Below are 19,889 nucleotides of genomic sequence, written 5' to 3' on the forward strand. Positions count from 1 at the left end.
CACTTTGTGAGGCTGCCATCCCAGTGCTGCCAGACTTAGTCAGTAGCAGGCTTCTTATATGGAATCTGTATGTCTATGTAGCAAATCTCTATTATCTTTCTATGATCTTTCAGGAGTCCAGCATTGACCTTCCTTTCTATTGGCTCCGACTCTCCCTCATGGAGGGGCCCGCCCAGGGTTGCCTCTCACTGAAGGCTCCTTCTACCAAAGTCCTCTCCTCTCCATGCAGGGACCCTGCTGCCCGGCCTCTGAGGTCCCTTTGGTACCTGCCCAGTTTCTACTCTCTCTGTTTCTTCTGTGAGCTCCTTAGGCCAGTCCTAAAGTTTCCCTCTTGCTTCAGAAACCAGTTGCAAGTCCACAACATTTGCCACAGTTGTGTCTTGTAATCTCTGCTCGTTGGTCCTGATTCTACCTGCAGAACAAATCGATACCGTCATCCACACGGGCAGTCCTTCAGTACTGTATGAACACAGGATTCTCTGGTGGAAAGGTTTACCTCTCCTGATATAGAAATACAACTTTGTAGTTACTGCTTATGATTGTATTCAATTTCTTAACAGCCATACTTCACTTATGGTCAAATAGATCCCAGAAGACTTCCCCTCACAAATGCTGTCAAATTAGATCTTTCTCATCCTGTTATTCTTCTAAACACAAAGACGAATATATAGATGGGCATATGTTGTTTTGTCTGCCTACCGGCTCCTTCCTCTGGGAAGCCACTTCTTCCTTGTTCCCTGTGGTTCTCCTGTCAATTTCAGCCTCCCACCCTATCCCCATTTACAGGGATGGGCACGTGACCCATGCCTGGCCAATCACATCACCTCCTACCCCTGGCAACAGCTAAGCATGTGACTGAAGAATCTGTCTCTATAATTGGAATACCAAGAAGTTCTCTTTTGCTGGTGGTCCTCAGCGAAGACAACATAAGCTTGGGGTACAAGTGGCACTTTCTCCAGCTGTGTGGAGGAAGTCCATTGCAGTGGGAGAAGAGGCCAGCCCTCCTCCCACCCTCACCCCCCAGGAAAGCAGAGGTCAAAAAACCAAGAGAAAGAAGTAGAGTCCCAGTGACATTGATGGATCCCCGGGTGTAGGTCTGTTGGAGCCAATAAATATTCTTTCTGTTTAAGCTAGTTGAATCGGGTTTTTGTCACTTCCAAGTGGATGAGCCCTGACTAATAATAACACTTTACAAAATTAGAATGAATGTAATACACTTAACTGTGCAAAATAGGGAAAAGTAAAACAAAACAAAATCATTCCTAACCCTATTTTTCAGTTATACAAAAAATGGTGTCATACCTTATATACTTTGTGTGTGTGTGGTTGTGATTGTAAGATATAGCCGCACATTCCTCCATCCAGTACGCATGCCCCTTTGCAACATAAGTTTGCTGCTGCTACTCCCGTGGAGGGGTGGAATTTCTCTCTCCCCGAATCTGGGCTAGCCTTGTGACTTATTTGAGCATTAGATTGCAGCAGAAGAGATGTATATGACCTTCAGAGGCCTTCCAACTTCTGCTATTAACCTCTTGGAAGAAAGGGCCAGGTGAAGAAGCCAGGCTAACCTCCTGGAGGATGAGACCGCAAGGAGGAGATCAAGACAGCCCAGCCCATAGCCAGCCTAGCCCATAGCCAGCCTCAGTGCCAGGTGTGTGAGTGAGGGCATCTTGAACCTTCCAGTCCAGCTCTCCCTCCAGCTGAACGCAACTGTTTAAATGAGTCTAAAGTAGCAGAGGAACTGCCCAGCTAACCCGTAGAATCGTGAGCAATAATACACCTTAGTTGTTTTAAACCACAACAGGTGGTTAATTATGCAACCAAAGCTAACTGAAACAGATTGTGTTCTGAATTTTTCGTGTAACTGCACATCGTCATTTCTCCCACGTTATTAATATATTTATTAAGGTTCTTTTGTTTGCAACCATGGGAAACCAGTTTAAATAAAAGGGGGATACATTAGAAGGTTCCTGGGGTATTTCAAGCTACAGAAGGTAAAGTTAGGGAGGGGAGAAGTCAGGGCCACCATGGGGGTGTCAACAGTAGGAGGTCACAAGTGTCTCTCCAGAAAACTGCCATTAACAATTAGTGTTAATGACTTCTGGACAACTGACTTCAAGTTCTCAGAACAGGCTTGGGCCGCGCGTCTACCTCTGGATCTTTTGTCTATGATGGGGGGCGGGGCAGGATGCAGAGACAGGAGACAGAATGGAAAACAGACGTTGAGTCGGTGGAAATCCAGTATAGAAGCGACAACCGGGTAACTTATCGCGGCCCGGGCCTTTTTTTCAACTGCTAATGTTTTGATTTCCCCGAACTTCTTTTCTTTCAGATCTTTTTGTTACTAATGTATCCAGGTTCCTTTTAATAAAGGGGAAGAATCTGCATGGGGCCACGTTGGAAACTGTAACAACCAGAGCAACGTTGTATACTTAGCACAACGCAACTGAGTCGGCCAAGGTTTTCTGTGCAAACGAGTCTCTGAGAGGGTGGCTTGGCAGTTTGAATCAATAGCTTCAAAAATGTTCGGGGTGTAGACGAGAAAGGAGTTGTACCAGAGCGTTGAAAAGGGGTTAAAGCCAGAGTAACAGGTGCTGTTAACAGAGAGAAGGAAGCAAGAGCCAACGTGCGGACTTGGGGTTGTTTCTGGGAAGCGCGACCGGCGCAGGTGTCGCGAAGAGAACACAGAACGTCGCGGGCTTGGGGGGCGGCTTCGTTCCCGGACGCATCCTGCGGCGGCGGGGGCCCGGGCCAGCCGAGTGGCCCGCGTCCCCGCGCGCAGCGCCGAAGCCGCCGCCCACACCGAGCGGGGCGGGGGCCGGGGCCCGGGGCCCGGGAGCGCGCGCGGGAGGCGTCTGCTCCCGGGACTGAGGTGGCGCCTTGCCCTCCCGCCTGCTGCAGGAGTGCGGGCCGCCGCGCCGGCGGCGACATCTTGCTCGGCAGGAAAGCGCGGGGAGAGCCGGCGGCTCCGGGCTGCTGCGCCACGCGCGCAGAGGACCGGCCGGCGCCGCGGGGCCGGGGGCGCACGGAGAAGGTAAGCGGGTCCGACCCTCCTACCCGCACGCCGCGCTCGAAGGGCTCTCCTGGGACCCCGAGGCCGCCCCGCTCCCCGCGCCCACGCCTCCTTCGCCTCCCTCCTCCAGCGCCCATCCGCGGGCTCCCGCGGCTTCTGGCTTCTGAGCTCCGGAGCTGCCCTCCCGGCTGACCCCCCCCCCCCCCACGCCCCGCAGCCGCTGCCGCTCGGCCCCCACCCCCGCCGGGGCCGCCCGCCCGGGTCCCCGCCCCTCCCCCTCCCCCCTCCGCCTCCCCTCCCCCCTCCGCCTCCCCTCCCCCCTCCGCCTCCCCTCCCCCCTCCGCCTCCCCTCCCCCCTCCGCCTCCCCTCCCCCCTCCGCCTCCCCTCCCCCCTCCGCCTCCCCCTCCCCCCTTCGCCTCCCCCTCCCCCCTTCGCCTCCCCCTCCCCCTCCCCGGGCAGGCCGCGCGCTCCCCCCGCCCCTCGCCCCGCCCACCGCCCCGGCCCGCCCCCGCCGTGCCCGCCCCCACGCCCCGCCCCCGCCCGCGCTCCAGGCCACAGGCCCCCATGCCCCGCCCCGTGCGGGCGGGGCTCCGGATTTAAACGTCGCGGCGGGCCGGGCGAGTGGAGGGGCGGGGCGCGCCTCTGTGTCGTGCCGCGGGTTCCGTAGGCGACAGCGCGGCACGGAACGGCGGGCACTCGGGGCCGGCGGGCGGCACCATGTCCCCGGGGAGCGGCGTGAAGAGCGAGTACATGAAGCGCTACCAGAAGCCGCGCTGGGACGAGTACGGGCCGTGCTACCGCGCGCTGCTCCACTACCGCCTGGGCCGCCGGCTGCTGGAGCAGGCGCACGCGCCCTGGCTCTGGGACGACTGGGGCCCGGCCTGCGCCTCGGACGACTCGGCGTCGTCGGCGTCCTCGGGCGCCGGGGCCCCCGCGCCCCAGTGCGCCCCGGCCTCGCCGCCGCCGCCCGGGGAGCCAGCGGCGCTCGAGGAGCCGGAGCAGCGGGCGCGCGCGGCCCCGGAGGAGGAGCGGGGCGCGGAGGCCGCGGGGGACGCGGAGGCCAGGGACGCGGAGGACGCGGAGGACTCGGCGCTGCCAGGTACCTGGCCGGGGAGGGCCCCGCTCGCGGGACTGGATTTGCTCTCGGGTCGCCTCTGAACCGCCCAGCAGTTTGTCGCAGCGCTCAGAGCAGGCGCTTCCTTGATTTTATTTAATCTAGGTATTTTGGGTAGGCGGAGAATGCGCCTCCCTTGACAAAATAAGGAAGGTGGCTGCCCCGCCTCCGCCCTCCCACCCTTTATTTCCGTAATGAGGTGGCTCTGGGTTGAGCCCAATGTGAACGCCTTTGACGTGTCCCTGGCGAAGTCCCCGGGTCTTCATCCGGTGGCCTTGGTGGCCTCTGGACCGCTGAACTGCCATCTTTTTTTCCGAGCCCCCGTTTGTTTATGAGAGGCGCCCAGCTTTCATCAGGTTCTCGAAGGTGACCGCCGGAGGTTAGGAACCACTGAGCTAAGCTCTCTGTCTTGTGAATGGGGCCGTTGTTTTCTGTGTTAACTCCCTGACCTCGCCGCGCTGTCCCTAAGGAGTATTTTGCATTTGTTTACGCAGATTGTTGCGTAACTCCCGGCTGGTGGGAGGTAATCCTTGTAAGTGCCGGGTTCCCTCCGCTTCTCGCCTCCCCTCCTCCGGCTGCTGCTCTGAGCGGGAGGAGCGGCAGCTGGAAAATGGCTCTTGGGGGCGGTGCATCTGCAGTTGCTGCCGGGGCCCCGCGCCTTCTCTCCTGCCCGGAGGAGCGCGGAGCAGGGGGGACTCTCGGCGTGTGAGGCGGGCTGGCTGGTCACTGGTGCTAAGGGCCAAGCTGAATGGATGCGCCAGATACAGCCTGGAGGAGCCCCCGCTTTCTTCCTGATACTCTAACGTGGGCCAGGCACCACCCGGCGTCGCTCAGTTTGAAAGAGGCTCTGGTGAGCAAAATAGCTAAAAGGCACCGAGAGCTTGTCATGCATCCACGCACTGACCTTAGAATATGTATTTTCTCATTCAACATTCAAAACAATTCTAAGAGATAGGACCATAGCTTTTATCTCAGTTTTATAGATGAAACTCAGAATAAATGATCAGTGATTTTGTTTGCCAAATTGCAAGTGGTACTCAGTCAAACTCTCATCCTAGCTTCTCTGTGAGATGCTGAGGAGGAGAGGAAATTGAGTCTTGTTACACTGTTCTCAGCTACTCTCAGTTCATCGTCTGTGGCAGAGCTGCCCCTCCACCCTCATGTTACGTGTGAATGCCCACCCGTTCCGAAACTTTGCTAGAAGTTTGAATAACAGAAGGTGGAGAGGGTAAGGGGGCACTGATCTACCAGCTCAGTTATGCGATGTACTTTATCAGACTGAATGGGCTTTTCTCTCCCCGCCTCTTCCCCTTCATTGTTTGCAAAAGAGCTGTCAGTTATTTCCATGCGTATATAAATACAGTTTTTAGACAGCACTGTAGTATGTGTGGGGTCTGTGTTTGCAACAGTTCGTGATTATTTTGATTTCCTCAGAGACACTAAATCCTCCCAGTGGCTAAGTAGTTACTTTTTCTCTGCTAATATTTGTGGTTTAGGCATCCAGGAGAAGAAAGGATGTTTCTGCTTTCAGAACTCCCAATCCCAGGATCTTTTGGTTTGCTCATGCCCGTCACAGCCCCTGTCTATCCCTGTGTCCGGCAGGATTGAAAGTCCTTGTTCTTAAGTGGACGGTCTTTCTGGAATGATGGGCACGCTTTTGAGTTTCTATAAAACGTAAGCGCTTAGTCCTTGTCTTTGCTGAAGCCATGTGTACGCACAGAAGCGTTCAGCTCTATATGGCTGAGTACAGTACAGCAGCTCCCCTCCCCACCAACTGCCTATTCCCTAGGCGGCCACTTCCCACTCCTCTGGTTTTCCTTGATGTGTATTTCTGTTTCTCCGGGTAACATGGCTTTTATTGATACTTCTTGATCTTTTTCAGTTTTTAGCACCATCTGTTGGCTTTAATTCTTTTTAGTGATCTCCTAACCCATACACATGGCCTATCCCCACCCTCTCAGTACCGTCATCATAGAGTTTGTTAGAGTCACAGCTAGTGCCTGTGGAAAGGTGGCTCACAGCTGCCCTATATTGTTATTGCCGTGATTCCCTTTTCTTTCTTTTGCAACACCACGGACACAGCAGGTTCACTGTCACCCTCCCCATCTTAAGACGTCCCTCCCGGGGCCTCTGACCTACTTTCATCTGGCCTGGTTGCATCTTGGGACGGCCCTTGGCCACCGCCGCAAGGACTCCCTGTCCTCTCTCTTGGGTAGGACCCTCTGTTGTGTGGCTCTCACATGTCTTCTTTCTTGGTTTACCCTCTCCTGACAAAAATTATCTTCTAGTACCTTCCCGAGAAAGGGTGTGTGAGAGGTTTAACTTCCTGAGACCTTGCATGTCAAAAGATTCTACCCTCACTATTCAGTAGTTTGTGGCTGGGCATGAAATTCTAGGTTAGAAGTAATTGTCTCTAAAAAATCTGGAGCCATTGCTGTCCAGTGTTGGAACTTCTGATGTTGCCATTACACTGCCTTGTCGTTCTGACTCTTAATCTTTTGTTGATAACACGTTCCCCGCCTCCGGAAGCTTTTCAGGTCTTCTCTTCGTCCTCTGTGTTCTGAAAAGTTTCCCCGATCCAGGCCTGTTTTCCTCCAATGTGCTTTCATAGGTCCTTGCAGTCAAACTCATGTTTTGTAATTCTGGGAAGTTTTCTTTAATTGTTTTCTCATTTCTTTTCTTTTTTTTTTTTTCTGTTCCTTTCTTTTTGAACTCCTTAGTTGGATGTCAGACTTCACAAATGTATCCTGTAATTTTCTACCCCGGCTCCCATTCCATCTGTCTTTTTCTTCATTTTTCTGGGCAGTGTTCTCAACCTCATCTTCCAACTCTTTGATTACATTTTTCAAAATGTATTCGTATACATATTTTTTTGAATTTTGTCATATATATATATATCTGAATTACTTTGCTGTACACCTGAAACTAACAGAATATTGTAAATCAACTATACTTCAATTAAAAAGTTTTTAAATTTCAAAACTGGAGATTTAAAAAAGTAATTTATTTTTGTTGTTGTATCTAGCTTAATTACATGATAGTCAGAGAATACATTCTATATGATTTCAATTTTGTAAATGTATTAACATTTGCTTTATGACCTTGCTTGGATAAGTAGATTTTTGTAAGTGTTCCACATGTGCTTGACAAGATTGTATATTCTCTGCAGTTGTTGGGTGCAGTGTTCTGTGTATACCCATTGGGTCAAATGTGTTAATTCTGTTGTTCAGATAGTTTAAAAAATCAATCTGTTCAATCAGACTTTCTGTGATGAGGGGCAGGTTCTCTGTCTGCACCATCCAGCGTGGTAGCCATGAGCCGCATGTGGGAATTGAGCACTTGAACTCTGATTGGTGTAACTGAGGAGCTGAATATTTATTTTTACTTAATTTTAATTAATTTAAACATATGTAATAGCCACATGTGGTTAATGGCGTTTGTATTGCACAGCATAGGCCTAAATCAAGACCGAGCTTATTTTTCAGTTACTGAGAAAGGGGGTATTAGAATTTTTCACAGTAACTGGTGGTGACACTGTTTTGTCTGTCTGGAAATGTCTTTATTTAAAACTTTGAATAGGATTTTGAAACATATACGGGTATACGCTTATCTTGTACCAGGCACTATTTCAAGAGTTTTATAAATATTAGTTTTATAGTTACAAGTTCTGTCTCTTCTGTGTTTCCCATCTTTTGTCTCCCGCTACAGATACTTTGGAGCTTGTGTTTTTTCTTTAAGTACAGAGCGTGAACACGGTTGTTTTATGGTCAGTGGTGATCCCATTATCCCAAGTCTCTCGCTCCTGCTGGGCCTTACTTACTGTCTTGTCTCTTGTGTGCCTGGTCACCGTCCCAGGACACTCATCGTTGTGTTTGGAAGATTATCTGTAGGAATAATCTGAGGCCTAGGCTCTCCGGAGAGGATTTTAGTTTCTTGTGTTGGGTGCTTGTGGACCCTGCTGTTTATAGTGTCAGCCCTTTTAGTGCTCCGTGGCGAGGAGAGTTGGTCCACTACCTGCATTGGGGTCTCCCCACTCTTCACTGCGCAGCCGGCTGTGACCCGCTTCCCCACCCCTCCCCCCATGCTCCCCTCCATCCCCCGTGAGACAGCCTGGCTGCCCAGTGCTGAGTCTTTCTTTAAAAAAAAAAAAAATTGAATACTTTATGTTTAATTGTGGTAAAATACACCCAACATAAAAGTTACCATCCTGTTTTTTTTGTTGTTGAGGTATAGTTGATTCACAATATTATATAAGTTTCAGGTGTACAACATAGTGATTCACAGTTTTAAAGGTTACGCTGCGTCTATAATCGTTACGAAGTGTCGGCTGTATTCCCTGCGCTGTGCAGTACACCCTTGCAGCCACTCACGTGTTACGCAGTAGTTGCTGCGTCATAAGCCCCTGCGCCTAGAATGCCCCGTCTCTTTTCTTCTGCCTCCTCCCGCCCCCTCTGCAGTGTTCGGCCCTGTTCACCGCTCTCTCCTTTTCTGAGAGTCCTTCTCTCCTGGAAGCTTTTCGACTTTGCTGGCTGTCCGCTCCCTGGCTCCCCGGCTCCTCCCCGGGGCCGCCCTCCGCCCCCTTTCCCGTCCCGCTGGGGGACCCGCTCTCCGTCTGAGCCCCGGCCCCCACCCGCCCGCTCATGACCTCCTCCGATTCCACGTTCTCTTCTCGGCCCCGGATTAAGGGTCCAGCTGTTGCCTTCTTGGTGGCTCCAGGCGCATCTCACACCCGAGGTGTCGAGCACCCTTTCCCCATCCTTTGGCGGCCTTCGCCTGGAGGACAGCATGACTAGCCACTCCCAAGCCCTGAGGACGCAGACTCCCGTTTGCCTGCCAGCATCCTCGCGGTGTCCGTCGCCCGCTGCCCTATGCACCTCGCCCTCTGCCGCTGGGCTCTCCGCGCTGCGGTCTCATCAGTGCGCAGTTCACAGGTGCCCGGGTGAGCCTGCGCACCGGCCAGGTGTGGTGGGCGCTCTTCTGGTCTTTCTCACCGCCCCGCCCCTGCCATCACTGTGGGTTCCCCTCCCCTCCCCGGACGCTGCTGTTTTTCCCTAGCTGTCCTTTGTGTCCCCACCTCTGTGATCTAACCCGTCCTTCACGTTCGTTGCTAGAGACCTCATTCCCGAAATGCAAATAGGACACATCATTTTTCAGCCTAAAATCCTTCAGTGATTCTTCTTCACTTTCAGGAAAAAATAAAACTTCTGAGTTTGGCACAGAAAGTCTTTTCTCCCCACTGCTACCCGCCACCCCCCGCCCCGTGCCTTCATCCCTAGACTCTCTGTGTGCCTTTCATTTTGAACTACGTATATTCTTTCTTCTGTCCAGGCCGTTGAACAAGCCAGTCCCTCTTTCTGGAATTCACTTTCCTAACATCTTCGTGGCTGGCATTACCTTGTCCTTTGAACCAAATCATTATTGTCTTCTCTGGGCAGGCTCCCCACATGGGTTAGAGGAAGAGAAGGAAGGGAAATGAATCGATGAAGATGATTTAGGTTGTTCCCCTCTCTCAGTGTTGTGACTACACCAGCCTCGATCCCCCTTCTACTCTCTGTTGTCTTGGTCCTGATGGGCTCTTTCCTCTTTTCCTACATCCAGGGAAGAGAAGAGGACGAGGTGTGGACACATCACTCAGAGGGGTGTGTGAGTGATGGGTGGATTTGGGTTCTCATGATACAGTGGAAGGCTGGCATCTCACCTCATCCCCAGGCAGCACAGGGCTGGGTTTATGGATATGGCGCACGGGGGTGGGAAGCACTGAGCCCCAGGGTCGGACGCAGGCTGTCTGCTCCCTAAAATGCTTAGTAATAAATGAAACAGTTTGGTAGATCAGGGTCATTGCTGAAGACAGAAATGACGGTGATCTGTCAGGGTTCACACGTGTGCATTTTGTGTGAGGGCCTCTACTTCCACGGGGACATGGATGTCGGCAGGGAGGGATCCACTAAAGGAGTGAGGGACCCGAGTGTGTCCTAAAAGTGATGGGGTTTGGGAATAGCAACCTGGAAAATCATCACCTAGAGCCAAATTCTGGAGCCTCGGAAACGAGGGGTTTCCCACAGATGTGAACAAGGGGGTCCGTGAAGTGGAGCCTGGATTCACAAGGAGCTCTAATTCGGACATAAGTTTAGTCTGAGATGAAACACAGGCTCACTAGGGGTTTACACAAAGAATACAACCTTTACAAGATCATAAAGTGCTTATAAAAATAATGAATGGAAAGTCATGAATGGTAATTAAGGGAAATAGTTACGTTTTGGAGTGTGTTCTTAGTGTCTGAGTTCACCTCAGGCGGGCAGTCTATTCCCCACTGGAGTTTCCCCAGCCCCGCTGAGAGATTTAGGACTGTGTAGACCAGGGGCCCTGGTTCACGTCAAGAACTAGAGCCCCCTTCCCAGCTCCTCACACTGGGGGCGCCCAGCTGTGCGTGTGCGTGTGTGTGCGTGTGTGTGTGTGTGCGTGTGTGTGTGTGTGTGTGTGTGTATGTGTGTGAGTAGCTATGGAAACCCTCCCTATTGTGATGGAGGGCTTTTGAAGATGAGGCCACTGGCCAGCTCTTACAAGGAGCAGGAGAGTGAGAGGAGCGTTTTCCATAATCATGGAGCGTCACAAAGAAATGCAGTCCTGGAACTCCAGTTGAGTAACTTGAAAACTAACCTTCTGCAGCTGTTGAATGATTGTCACAGGTCCAGATCTGCCCCTGAAGCAAGATGATAAGATGATTGGACTTATTGTGGGGAAAGCCATTAGGCAGAGTTGCTTTCTAGCTTTTAGTATTTAATTCAGATGCTTAATCTCAGAATGCGAGTGATAGTTGTTACTTTTGAATAGGCTTGGTTCAATCTTGGTGTATTTATTGTTGATGTTAAAATGGGATAGACTGAAAATTATTATACTAACGTGTTTGTCCTTCCGTTTTAAGTGAAACTTGTGAATTGAGCTATAAGTGAAAAACTTACTGACTTCATTAAACATTATGAATTTTTCATCCCAAATATTTAAATCATATGTAATTATATGTAAACTGGAATTTAAAGCATTCATCTTATTTTATCTCCTTTTTCAAAAAGCACTGCCAGTGAAAGACATAAAAGAAAAACCTGAACGACAGATCAGGACCAGAGAGCCTGACAAATTACCCAGCAGTACCGAACCTCAACAACCACCAAGTGCCTTACCTGCCAGAGGAAGTAGGAGAGCAGTCAAGAGTCCTCAAAGGTCATCAACTAAAATTAAAGAACATAAGCATCCGTTTGCCCTTTATGGGTGGGGAGAGAAACAGACGGATACAGGAAGCCAAAAAACTCACAACGTCTGTGCTTCTGCCTCAGTGCATGAGGTGGGTGCCAGTGAACGGGCTTCTCTGCTTTCCCCCTGGAGGATGGGGGATGGCCTCGCTTCTGTCATTGGCTGTCATATCCTGTGGTCACTGTGATGCTTTGGGACATGGTAGGTCTTAGGTGGCCCAAGGAAAGCCTAGAACTGGGCTTCTGATTTGCAAACAGGATGCAGGATGTTAGCTGCCTGGAGGTCAGGGGTTTTGCTGGTACCTGGAAGGGTTTACCGACACCGAGCCAGGTGAAGTGCCAGGACTCGGGGTTCTCAAGTCCTTGGGGGGCCAGGAGGTGCAGCCGAGGGGCACGGTCAGGGCTGGCGGCTGCCCGTCTGGATTTGCCTCTGGCCTCCTGAGAGGCTCCTGCTCCATCAGCCTTGATAACTGGTATCCGTCCCCTTGACCCCTTTGTTACTGTCTGTCTGTTAGATCACATCTCCTGCATTCCCGACATCTATCCAGACGCTCGTTTTCTCTTTGGATTAAATTAGAGTGATTGCGTTTCCCCTGCTCATCCATCCCCCGGAGGTCTGGTTCTCCTCGGACTCAGCCCTGGCGTGTCCCTGTGCGAAGGCCTGAGGACACAGCAGACGAGGGGGCCTCACGTGTGGAACCACAAAGCAATGACTTCGTTAGCACTAACACCGTCACTCCAGCCCACAGCAAAGAGGGAAGGAAAAGAAGCAGAAAGTTCAGGCTGTTGGAGTTCTGGTTAAATACCAGGATCCAGTGTTCCCTGAACAGACTTCTGAGCCCTAGCAGATGGTGCTGTTTGGAGTGATATTTGAGACAACAGAGCTGTCCTCTGGCAACCCGGTGGGATTAAGTTGAACAGGGTTCATTAAACGTCTTAGCTGGTAAAATCCTTTGAGATTTGTTAGTATTTTGCTGTAAGACGTTATTTATTTTTTAAGTATTTTTTTTTAAATTTATTTTTTGGCTGCGTTGGGTCTTCGCTGCTGCGCGCGGGCTTTCTCCAGTTGCGGCGAGCGCGGGCTTCTCATTGCGGTGGCTTCTCTTGTTGCGGAGCACGGGCTCTAGGCACGCGGGCGTCAGTAGTTGCAGTGCATGGGCTCAGTAGTTGTGGCTCGTGGGCTCTAGAGCGCAGGCTCAGTAGTTGTGGTGCATGGGCTTCGTTGCTCCGTGGCACGTGGGATCTTCCCAGACCAGGGCTCGAACCCGTGTCCCCTGCATTGGCAGGCGGATTCCTAACCACTGCGCCACCAGGGAAGTCCCTGTAAAACATTTAAATTCCTTCAATGGCATACTGATCCATGCTTAATGCTAAGCAGTTCCAGTAATATTTCAGAGCCAGTTTCTCGAGGCACCTGCAGATTAGTTGCTTACCATTTATATCTGAAATTTAGTCCGGTGGACATTTTCTGTTGCCTAGTTTCTTTATTGCTGACGATGGGTAAGACAGAATCCAGGGCAGTGGCCCTTCTGGAGAAGCCTTTATACACAGAAGTCCTGAATATGATGAGTCTGGCTTGCCTCTGCCCTGCTCCAGGTGACCTGGGGGAAGCTTCATTGTAAACGTTCTGGAAAACTAGCGCCAAAGCCACCCGAGTGAGTGTACGTTTATTCTGACTCCCTTAGATCCATGAATCGGCGCTGCGAGCCAAGAGCAGGAGGCAGGTGGAGAAGAGGCGGCTGGCGGCGCAGAGGCAGCGGGCTCACTCCGCCGACGTGGACAGAACCAGGCGCGTCAAGCCTGCCTCGTCCGAGAACCCGTGGATGACGGAGTATATGAGATGCTACTCCGCCAGGGCTTGAGCGCAGGGACAGCTGCTCAGACGACCTCTTTTAAAAGGTGTAAATGAAAGAGAGGAAAAAACAAAACAAAAACCATCAAAAGAAGCTGGACACAGGTTTAAGAAACCAACTGATTATGCAAGATTTTTCTTAGGGAGTTTCCAAAAGATTGTCTCTTTCGATGAATCCTGGTCACCTACCTCAGCAGTAGGGTGACAGCTGAAAGCCATAGACATTTGGTTATTTATGAGAATTCCCTAAATCTTTGATATTCTTATAAGGGTTTTGTTTTCAAGCATCTTAATCTTTTAAGATACTGACACCAAATGCCTTTAAATGGCTTACAGATTCTTAACTTCAGTATCTTCCCTCAGTTTAGGTGGAGCCTGTGTTGCTCTGTTCTGAACGACTTCTGAGATTCCATAGCTGGTAAGATCACACCAGCTGTGGCAGAAGACTCATTTTCCTTATGTGTAGATTTCTTTGTGAAAGAATATCACGTTAAAAGTGAGTTTCAACGCTAGTACTGATTCCATGTATAGTGAAAGTAGAGCTTTGGTAGTTCCTAACAATTAAACCTTCTTTTGCATTTCAGTTCAGCACCACTTCGTGTGGGCTGTGATATTTAAGAATTATTGGGCTGGGTGAGGGTCATCTTTTCTCTTTAAATTGTCATCTAGGCACTTATTAATAGTTTAATAGTTCAAGTGCATTCCAGTAAACAAAGTGCCAGTGCAGTGTGTTTAGAAGTAGTATTGGTTTCTTGAGTCAAAGACTGTCACTTTTGATGGTGAGATTTTTTAAGAACACATAATGGGGTACCGTTCACTTGCTGCAGTCTGGCCTTCTGACACACACCCACTGTGGACTTTGCCTCCTTTCTGATAGTTTGGCAATGACATTTAGAATTTAATTGTCCTGCCCATTGGGGATGGGGACGGATTTTAAGCTACCCATTAGAGATGTGGACCACCCCTACTTTCTCCTCCATAGAACTCACCAGTAACAAAGCCTTGATGATGTACATTGTTCAGAGTTTTGGTTGAAATACATTCCTCCTAGGTTGCTAGCCGGTAGGTCTTGTGTAGAACCTAACGCGAGAGGATGCTGGTGTGTGCGTGGGCAGAGGTGTATGTAAATGAAGTGCTCCTTTTCTCTAGTACATTTGCTTTTGTGGTAGAAAGTGATTTTGAGAAACACTGCTTTCCATCCAGGAGAGACAGGAATCTGTAGGAAGGATGAATGGTAAACTCCTCATAGGAGAGAAGGAAGTACTTTGCCAACTTAGCATGTGCAGGCGTGTGAATGAAAATCTGGTGTTTGATGTGAGTTTGAGCATTTCCTTGACATTTTTACTCTGGGTCTTTGAAGTATTATGGTCAATTTTTAGAAGACAAATGTTTTATTCCATGTAAAATCTTCACACAGTATCATCTTACACAACTGTATTAAGTTTTGCAAACCCATACTGAAGAATCATGAGCTTTTTTAAAAAAAAAAAACTTTAAAAATATTTGCATTGTTTTTAGGTGAATACATCGTGAGCTCTCCTGGTCACTGCGATGTATATTTAGTACGAAGAAGGTCTGTGTGTTGTCCAAAACAACCTCGCCTAGTGATTCTGGTGAATCTTGCTGTTATTATAGTCCTTAAACATTGCAGGTACCTAAAGATGAAATTCCTGTGGCGTCGTGATGGTGGAACCTGTTTCTTGAAAATCACTTCCTGCATGTTCGGTTTCAGCCACCGACTCTGGCGTTCCATTCCCGTTGCAGCTGACAATCTTAGGAAGAGGCCGAGGGGAGTAGCTCGGGTCCACACGGATGGACTGTCTTAGAAACCCGACCCTTCGAGGCTCTGAGCAAGCCAGACTCTCTCCTTTAGAAAACAGACTCATATTCAATGTGCTTACATATTACTGCAAACTCCAGATGCAGATCTGGAAGAACCTAGAGGGCAATACTGGCCAATTTTTCCCCATTTTTAAGTAGAGGACAAATGAACAAAATTTTTAAGTACTTTTAATGTGCATGAACAATGAATGAGTCAATTTGAAGTACTTGTGAGTCCCCTTCCTATGTCCAAGTCATTAGTTGGTTAGGGTTTCTTTACTTTTCTTTCTCTTTAGGGGTAAAGATTATCTTTTAAGCCTACAAAATTTTTGAAGTTGTAACAATTTGATGTCCTACTTTTTCCTTCTCATTCTAGAAACTGATGTTGTGATCATGTTTCCATTTCTTTGGACAACTTATAAGACGGCAAGGTAGTTTAAAATTACCTATCATGTTGAAAAGTCTGAAACTGAGAATCCAGTGATATTTAAAATATAGAATAAAATAGTTGCTACATAGGACTCTCTTTTTAAAATTTTTGTTTTAAGTTCTTAATTAAACAATTTGCCATAAACACGTTTTCTGTGTTACTTTTATTAAAAGCAATAATAGAATATTGAGTAACACCTGAACACCTCCACTGGACCGAGGTGAGTGAGAACTAAATAGGAATCTGTCCGTTTTCTTTCTTTTAAAACCTAAAAGATTGCTCTCATTTAGGAGGTGTCAAAATGCTTGTACTCCCCTACTGTCAGAAAATTTCCAAGCACATAAATACATTTTTTCAAGTTTACTAAAAGTAAAATAGGGCATAGGTTATCTGAATTAACTTGTAAGGTAGTAAGCACACATTTGTGGTGCTTCTTATGAAATAGCTTTGTCATTGATTCATCAAATGTAAATTGCTAGTAACCTGAAAGGTGTGTACACTGGGTCACATAAACTCAACCAACTAAACTGCACAAAAGAAAAGGTGGCTTTTGAGTTCTAAGGCTGTGCTGGCCGTAAACTTTATCAACGGAAGGTTAGTATTTGATAATCAAAGTGTTCAAACGTATTATTGGCAAAGAGGGAGAGAGGCCAAGCATATGTTAGAAGTAAAAACAACTTTCCTTGTTGACTGCTTCAGTAGAAAATAGTTTAGTGGATAGTTTTACATTTCACTGGACTAGATACAAAATGGTGCTAATATTTACACAGTCTGATTCTGTAGTTGGTTTGGGATCAAACTGTCAATGCCTGACTCATAAGGTTCTTACTATAGTCTTGTGATCAGCTAAATAATATTTAAAAAGTGATCCTAAAAGTGTGACCTTGTATTTGAAATGGATTTTGTACAGTAGGACGAATAGGGAGCTCTTCAATGTAAGGTGTGTGCTTAATACCAAATTCTGTGCAAGGAGTGACGTCTAGGTTTTGGGCCCAGATTTGCTCCCTTCCAGCCTGCTAGTGTGAGAGGGGGAAAAGCTGCTCGTCTATTACTTATTTCCATTTTGAAAGTCAGGACACCTGAGTGAAGACAGTAGAGGCCTCTTTTTGGATTTCTTTTATAATTAGCAAAACTGTATTTAAGAACGGTCTCCCTGTGTTGTTATTGTATATTTATTTTGAGCACTGCATTCACTTTAACATTCTGAAGAACAAAGGCTGGGCACTTACCATCACAAGGCTCAGGCAGTGGGAATTTGGGGCTGTGTTTTCTAAGAACTACGTATTGCTTTTCGCTTGTATTGAATATTGCAGTTACTTGGAAAAATGTGAATAAAATTCATTAATGTTACAGGCTGAAACTTCTGTTTTGTGGAAAATAATTCTGATTAGCACATAAATGGTTGAAGAAAGTGGATGATCACATTGACCCCTGAATGGATTTTTCATTAGATAAATGTTTAACAAGATACGTTAGATACATCCAGGAAAAGACACGTTCTGTGTATATACTTTGCGTTAAATGCCACATTTTCCCCAGTCTTTCCCTCACACTTTCTTATTGTTCTGAAAATTACAAAAGTGATTGATAGGGCATGGGTAAAGTAACTCAAAGAGAAGTTATAGAGTAAAAAGTGCAAGTTCCTTTCAGTACCACCCCCTCACCAAAATTCTACACCCCTCCTTAGAGGAAACCAGTGTTAAGTTTGGTGTGTAAACTTCCAGACCTTTTTTCCAGGCGCTTGGAGGTACATACACACTTTTTCTTTTTTTTTTTGCACAAATATGGAATAATGTTATACACATTCTGTAACTCCCCATCTTTCCCCCACCTGCTCCCCTTGTTCACAACGTCCCCCAGTGGAGCTGATCCTACTTAGCCTACCAAGCACCCTTGAGACTGGCCTGGCAGAACCCTCCTCAGGTCTCAGACTGACCACAAGATGGTTACACGTGGGGCAGGTCCAAATAGCACTGCCAAAGCTTTGAAGACTGAACTGACATTGGAACCAACACCCACAGGACTTGGGGCCTGAGCCTAAATAGGTTGATTACTTACTAAAACAAAAATACAAGCATTCTTTCTCCACAGGACTTGGTCATGTCTCATCATGTAATATTCAGATGCCTAAGATTCAATCCCAAGTTACTCAGCACCTGAAAACCATGAAAATGGCTCTCAAGGAAAAAGACAATCAGTAGCTGCTCTCATAGGCTTGAAAGAAGCTATTATTGAAAAGTTCAAACGAGCAATCACCCTCTTGAAATAAGCATTGAAATAGAAATTATCAGTAGAGAAACAGATGATAGGAGAACTAAATGAAAATATTAAAACTGAAAAATACTCCAACTGAAATAATTTAAAAAACCTTACTGGATAGACTCAATGGAAGATTGAAGATGACAAAGATAATCAATACAAATCATCCAGTCTGAACAACAGAGAGAAAAAAGGGCTGAAGAAAAAGTTTCCAGGTTGTGTTATAGGAGTCCTAGAAGGATAAGAGGAAGAGTGTAGTGCTTTAAAAACATGTGCAGAAATGATGGCTAAAAACCTCCCAAGTAAGCTGAGTGAAGCTGAAACAGGATAAACCCAAAGAAATCCAAGCCTGGATAAATTGAAAACTGTTGAAAACCAACAGACATCTTGAAAGCAGCCAGAGAAAAATGAAAGATGACCTACAAGGGAACAACAATTCAAATGCCTGTGCGTTTTTTTCATCAAACTACGGAGGCCAGAAGGAAGTGGCACGTTTCTTAAAAGTGCTGAAAGAAAAGAACTGTCAACTCAGAATTCTGTATCCAGTGAAATATCCCTTAGGAATGAGGGAGAAATAAGGATATACTCATATGCAGGAAAACTAAGAATTGATAGCCAGGAGACCTGATTTAAAGGAATAGTCAAAGGGTGTGCTTCAGACAAGAGAAGTGATACCAAAAGGAAACTGGGAACATGCGGAATGAGAACAACAGTTCTAGAACTTGGTCTTTTGTTCTCGGTTCCTGAAACAGCTCCAGAGCCAGAAAGGTGAAAGGAGTGCCTTGTTATTCATAACAAGCCCCTTCCCAACACACCTTTTGAGATGACTTTTGGCCAGCCCCTAAGAATGGGGGCTGGTTGCCAGCGAAACCAACTGGGAGGAGAGGGTTGGAACTTTCAGTCCCATCCCTGACCTCTGGGGAGGACAGAGGGGCTGGAGATTGAGTCAATCACCAATGGCCAATGACTTAATCACTCAAACCTATGTGATGAAGCCTCCATAAAACCTAGAAGGACGGGGTTCGAAGAGATTCCAGGGTGGCGAACAGATGGAGATGTGAGGAAAGTGGTACCCACAGAGCATGTAAACTGCACTCTTTCCCTGTACCGTGTCCCATGCATCTCTTCCATCTGGCTGTTCTTGAGTTATATCCTCTACAATAAAGCAGTAATCCAGCAAGTAAACTTGTTTTCCTGATTTCTGTGAGCTGCTCTAGCAAATTAATTGAACCCAAGGAAGGGGGTCCCGGGACCTTCCAATTTACAGCTGGTTGGTCAGAAGCACAGGTAACAACCTGGACCTGTGATTGGCGTCTGAAGTTGGGGGCGGGGGGCAGTCTTGTGGGGCTGAGCCCTTAACCTGTGGGACCCACCACTGTCTCCCGGTAGACTGTCAGAACTGAGCTGAATTGTAGGACACCCAGCTGGTGTCAAAGGATTGCTTGATGTGTGGGAAGCTCCCACTCACCTGGGGTCAGAGGTGGAAGAGTGCTGGCATGGAGGAGACACAGCAGTGGATTTTTCCTGAGAACCTAACAAGAGCTTCCAAACAGATGAGCGTCTGAGCCCACAGTGAATGAGTGTGAGCACGTGAACATTCCTAAAACCTGGCGGGCTCCTATGGGAAGCATGGCAGACATCACTCCTACAAAATGACGGAAGGCAAGACCAGCAAGGGTTCTCTGCATGCACGGGAAAAGCCGTGCTACGAAAGTAAACAGAGTGGCTACGGAGGGCAGATTAAGCTGATTGTCTGGGAAAAAGGCTAAAACTACAAAGAAGATTGTCCTGAGGCAAAATACAATATATGAAGGAACATCTGACCCCCGAAAGGAGAACTAGACAAATTTACAATTATAGTTAGAGACATCAACACGCCTATCAGTAACAGAACTAGTAGACAAAAGATTGGTGAAGATACAGAAGAGCTAAACGACACCATTAACCAAATCACTCTGACATTTATAGAACACTACCCAGCAAAAGCAGAACACAAAATTTTCACGTTCACATGGAACATTCATCAAGACAGTTCAGATCCTGGTTATTAAAATAACCTAAAATTTAAAATCATACAAAGTATGTTTCTGACTATAATGGAATTAAACTAGAAATAAGTAAAGATAGGAAAATCTCAAATCAGTTGGAAATT

General features: G+C 47.8%; 2 protein-coding genes across 21 annotated transcripts in view; one reads left to right on the forward strand and one right to left on the reverse strand.

Moving 5' to 3' along the window:
• Positions 1 to 19,889, reverse strand: part of RAB4A (RAB4A, member RAS oncogene family) — a 99,079-nt gene that overhangs the window by 15,918 nt on the left and 63,272 nt on the right. The window contains exons 8-9 of one of the 4 annotated variants that reach the window (XR_014249183.1): positions 10,786 to 10,828; positions 7,112 to 9,716 (exon numbers count right to left, since the gene is read on the reverse strand). The exons of 1 other annotated variant lie outside the window; for it this stretch is intronic. The gene's annotated coding sequence lies outside the window, so the exon portion shown is untranslated. Of the gene's footprint in view, positions 1 to 7,111; positions 10,829 to 19,889 lie in introns of those variants that run through there. 2 more of the 4 variants (XR_014249182.1, XM_082408018.1) reach the window with 2 other exon arrangements.
• CCSAP (centriole, cilia and spindle associated protein) lies at positions 2,912 to 16,838 on the forward strand. Of its 17 annotated transcripts, none has more exons than XR_014249171.1 (5): positions 2,912 to 3,034; positions 3,682 to 4,113; positions 11,199 to 11,467; positions 11,953 to 12,318; positions 13,061 to 13,166. XR_014249171.1 is itself a non-coding variant. In XM_082408013.1 (4 exons), the coding sequence occupies exons 1-3, from the start codon at positions 3,732 to 3,734 to the stop codon at positions 13,235 to 13,237; spliced, it is 828 nt and encodes a 275-aa protein (XP_082264139.1). In that variant the 5' UTR covers positions 3,522 to 3,731; the 3' UTR covers positions 13,238 to 13,274; positions 13,591 to 16,838. The 17 variants fall into 17 exon arrangements, 8 of the variants coding, with proteins under 8 accessions (XP_082264135.1, XP_082264136.1, XP_082264139.1 ...); XR_014249172.1 differs by lacking the exons at positions 2,912 to 3,034; positions 11,953 to 12,318 and adding exons at positions 14,746 to 14,800; positions 14,879 to 16,838 and having other exon boundaries at positions 3,522 to 4,113; positions 13,061 to 13,274; XR_014249176.1 differs by lacking the exons at positions 2,912 to 3,034; positions 11,953 to 12,318 and adding exons at positions 14,746 to 14,800; positions 14,879 to 16,838 and having other exon boundaries at positions 3,523 to 4,113; positions 13,061 to 13,723.

Source organism: Balaenoptera borealis, assembly GCF_965194805.1.
Source record: "Balaenoptera borealis genome assembly, chromosome: 10".
Taxonomy (NCBI): Eukaryota; Metazoa; Chordata; class Mammalia; order Artiodactyla; family Balaenopteridae; genus Balaenoptera; species Balaenoptera borealis.

Coding starts and splice junctions, on each gene's coding strand:
- CCSAP (XM_082408011.1), top strand. CDS start 3,732: ATGTCCCCGGGGAGCGGCGTGAAGAGCGAGTACATGAAGCGCTACCAG. Junction 4,114..11,198: donor GGAGGACTCGGCGCTGCCAG/GTACCTGGCCGG, acceptor TTTTTCAAAAAG/CACTGCCAGTGAAAGACATA. Junction 11,468..11,952: donor CTTCTGCCTCAGTGCATGAG/GTGGGTGCCAGT, acceptor GGATTAAATTAG/AGTGATTGCGTTTCCCCTGC.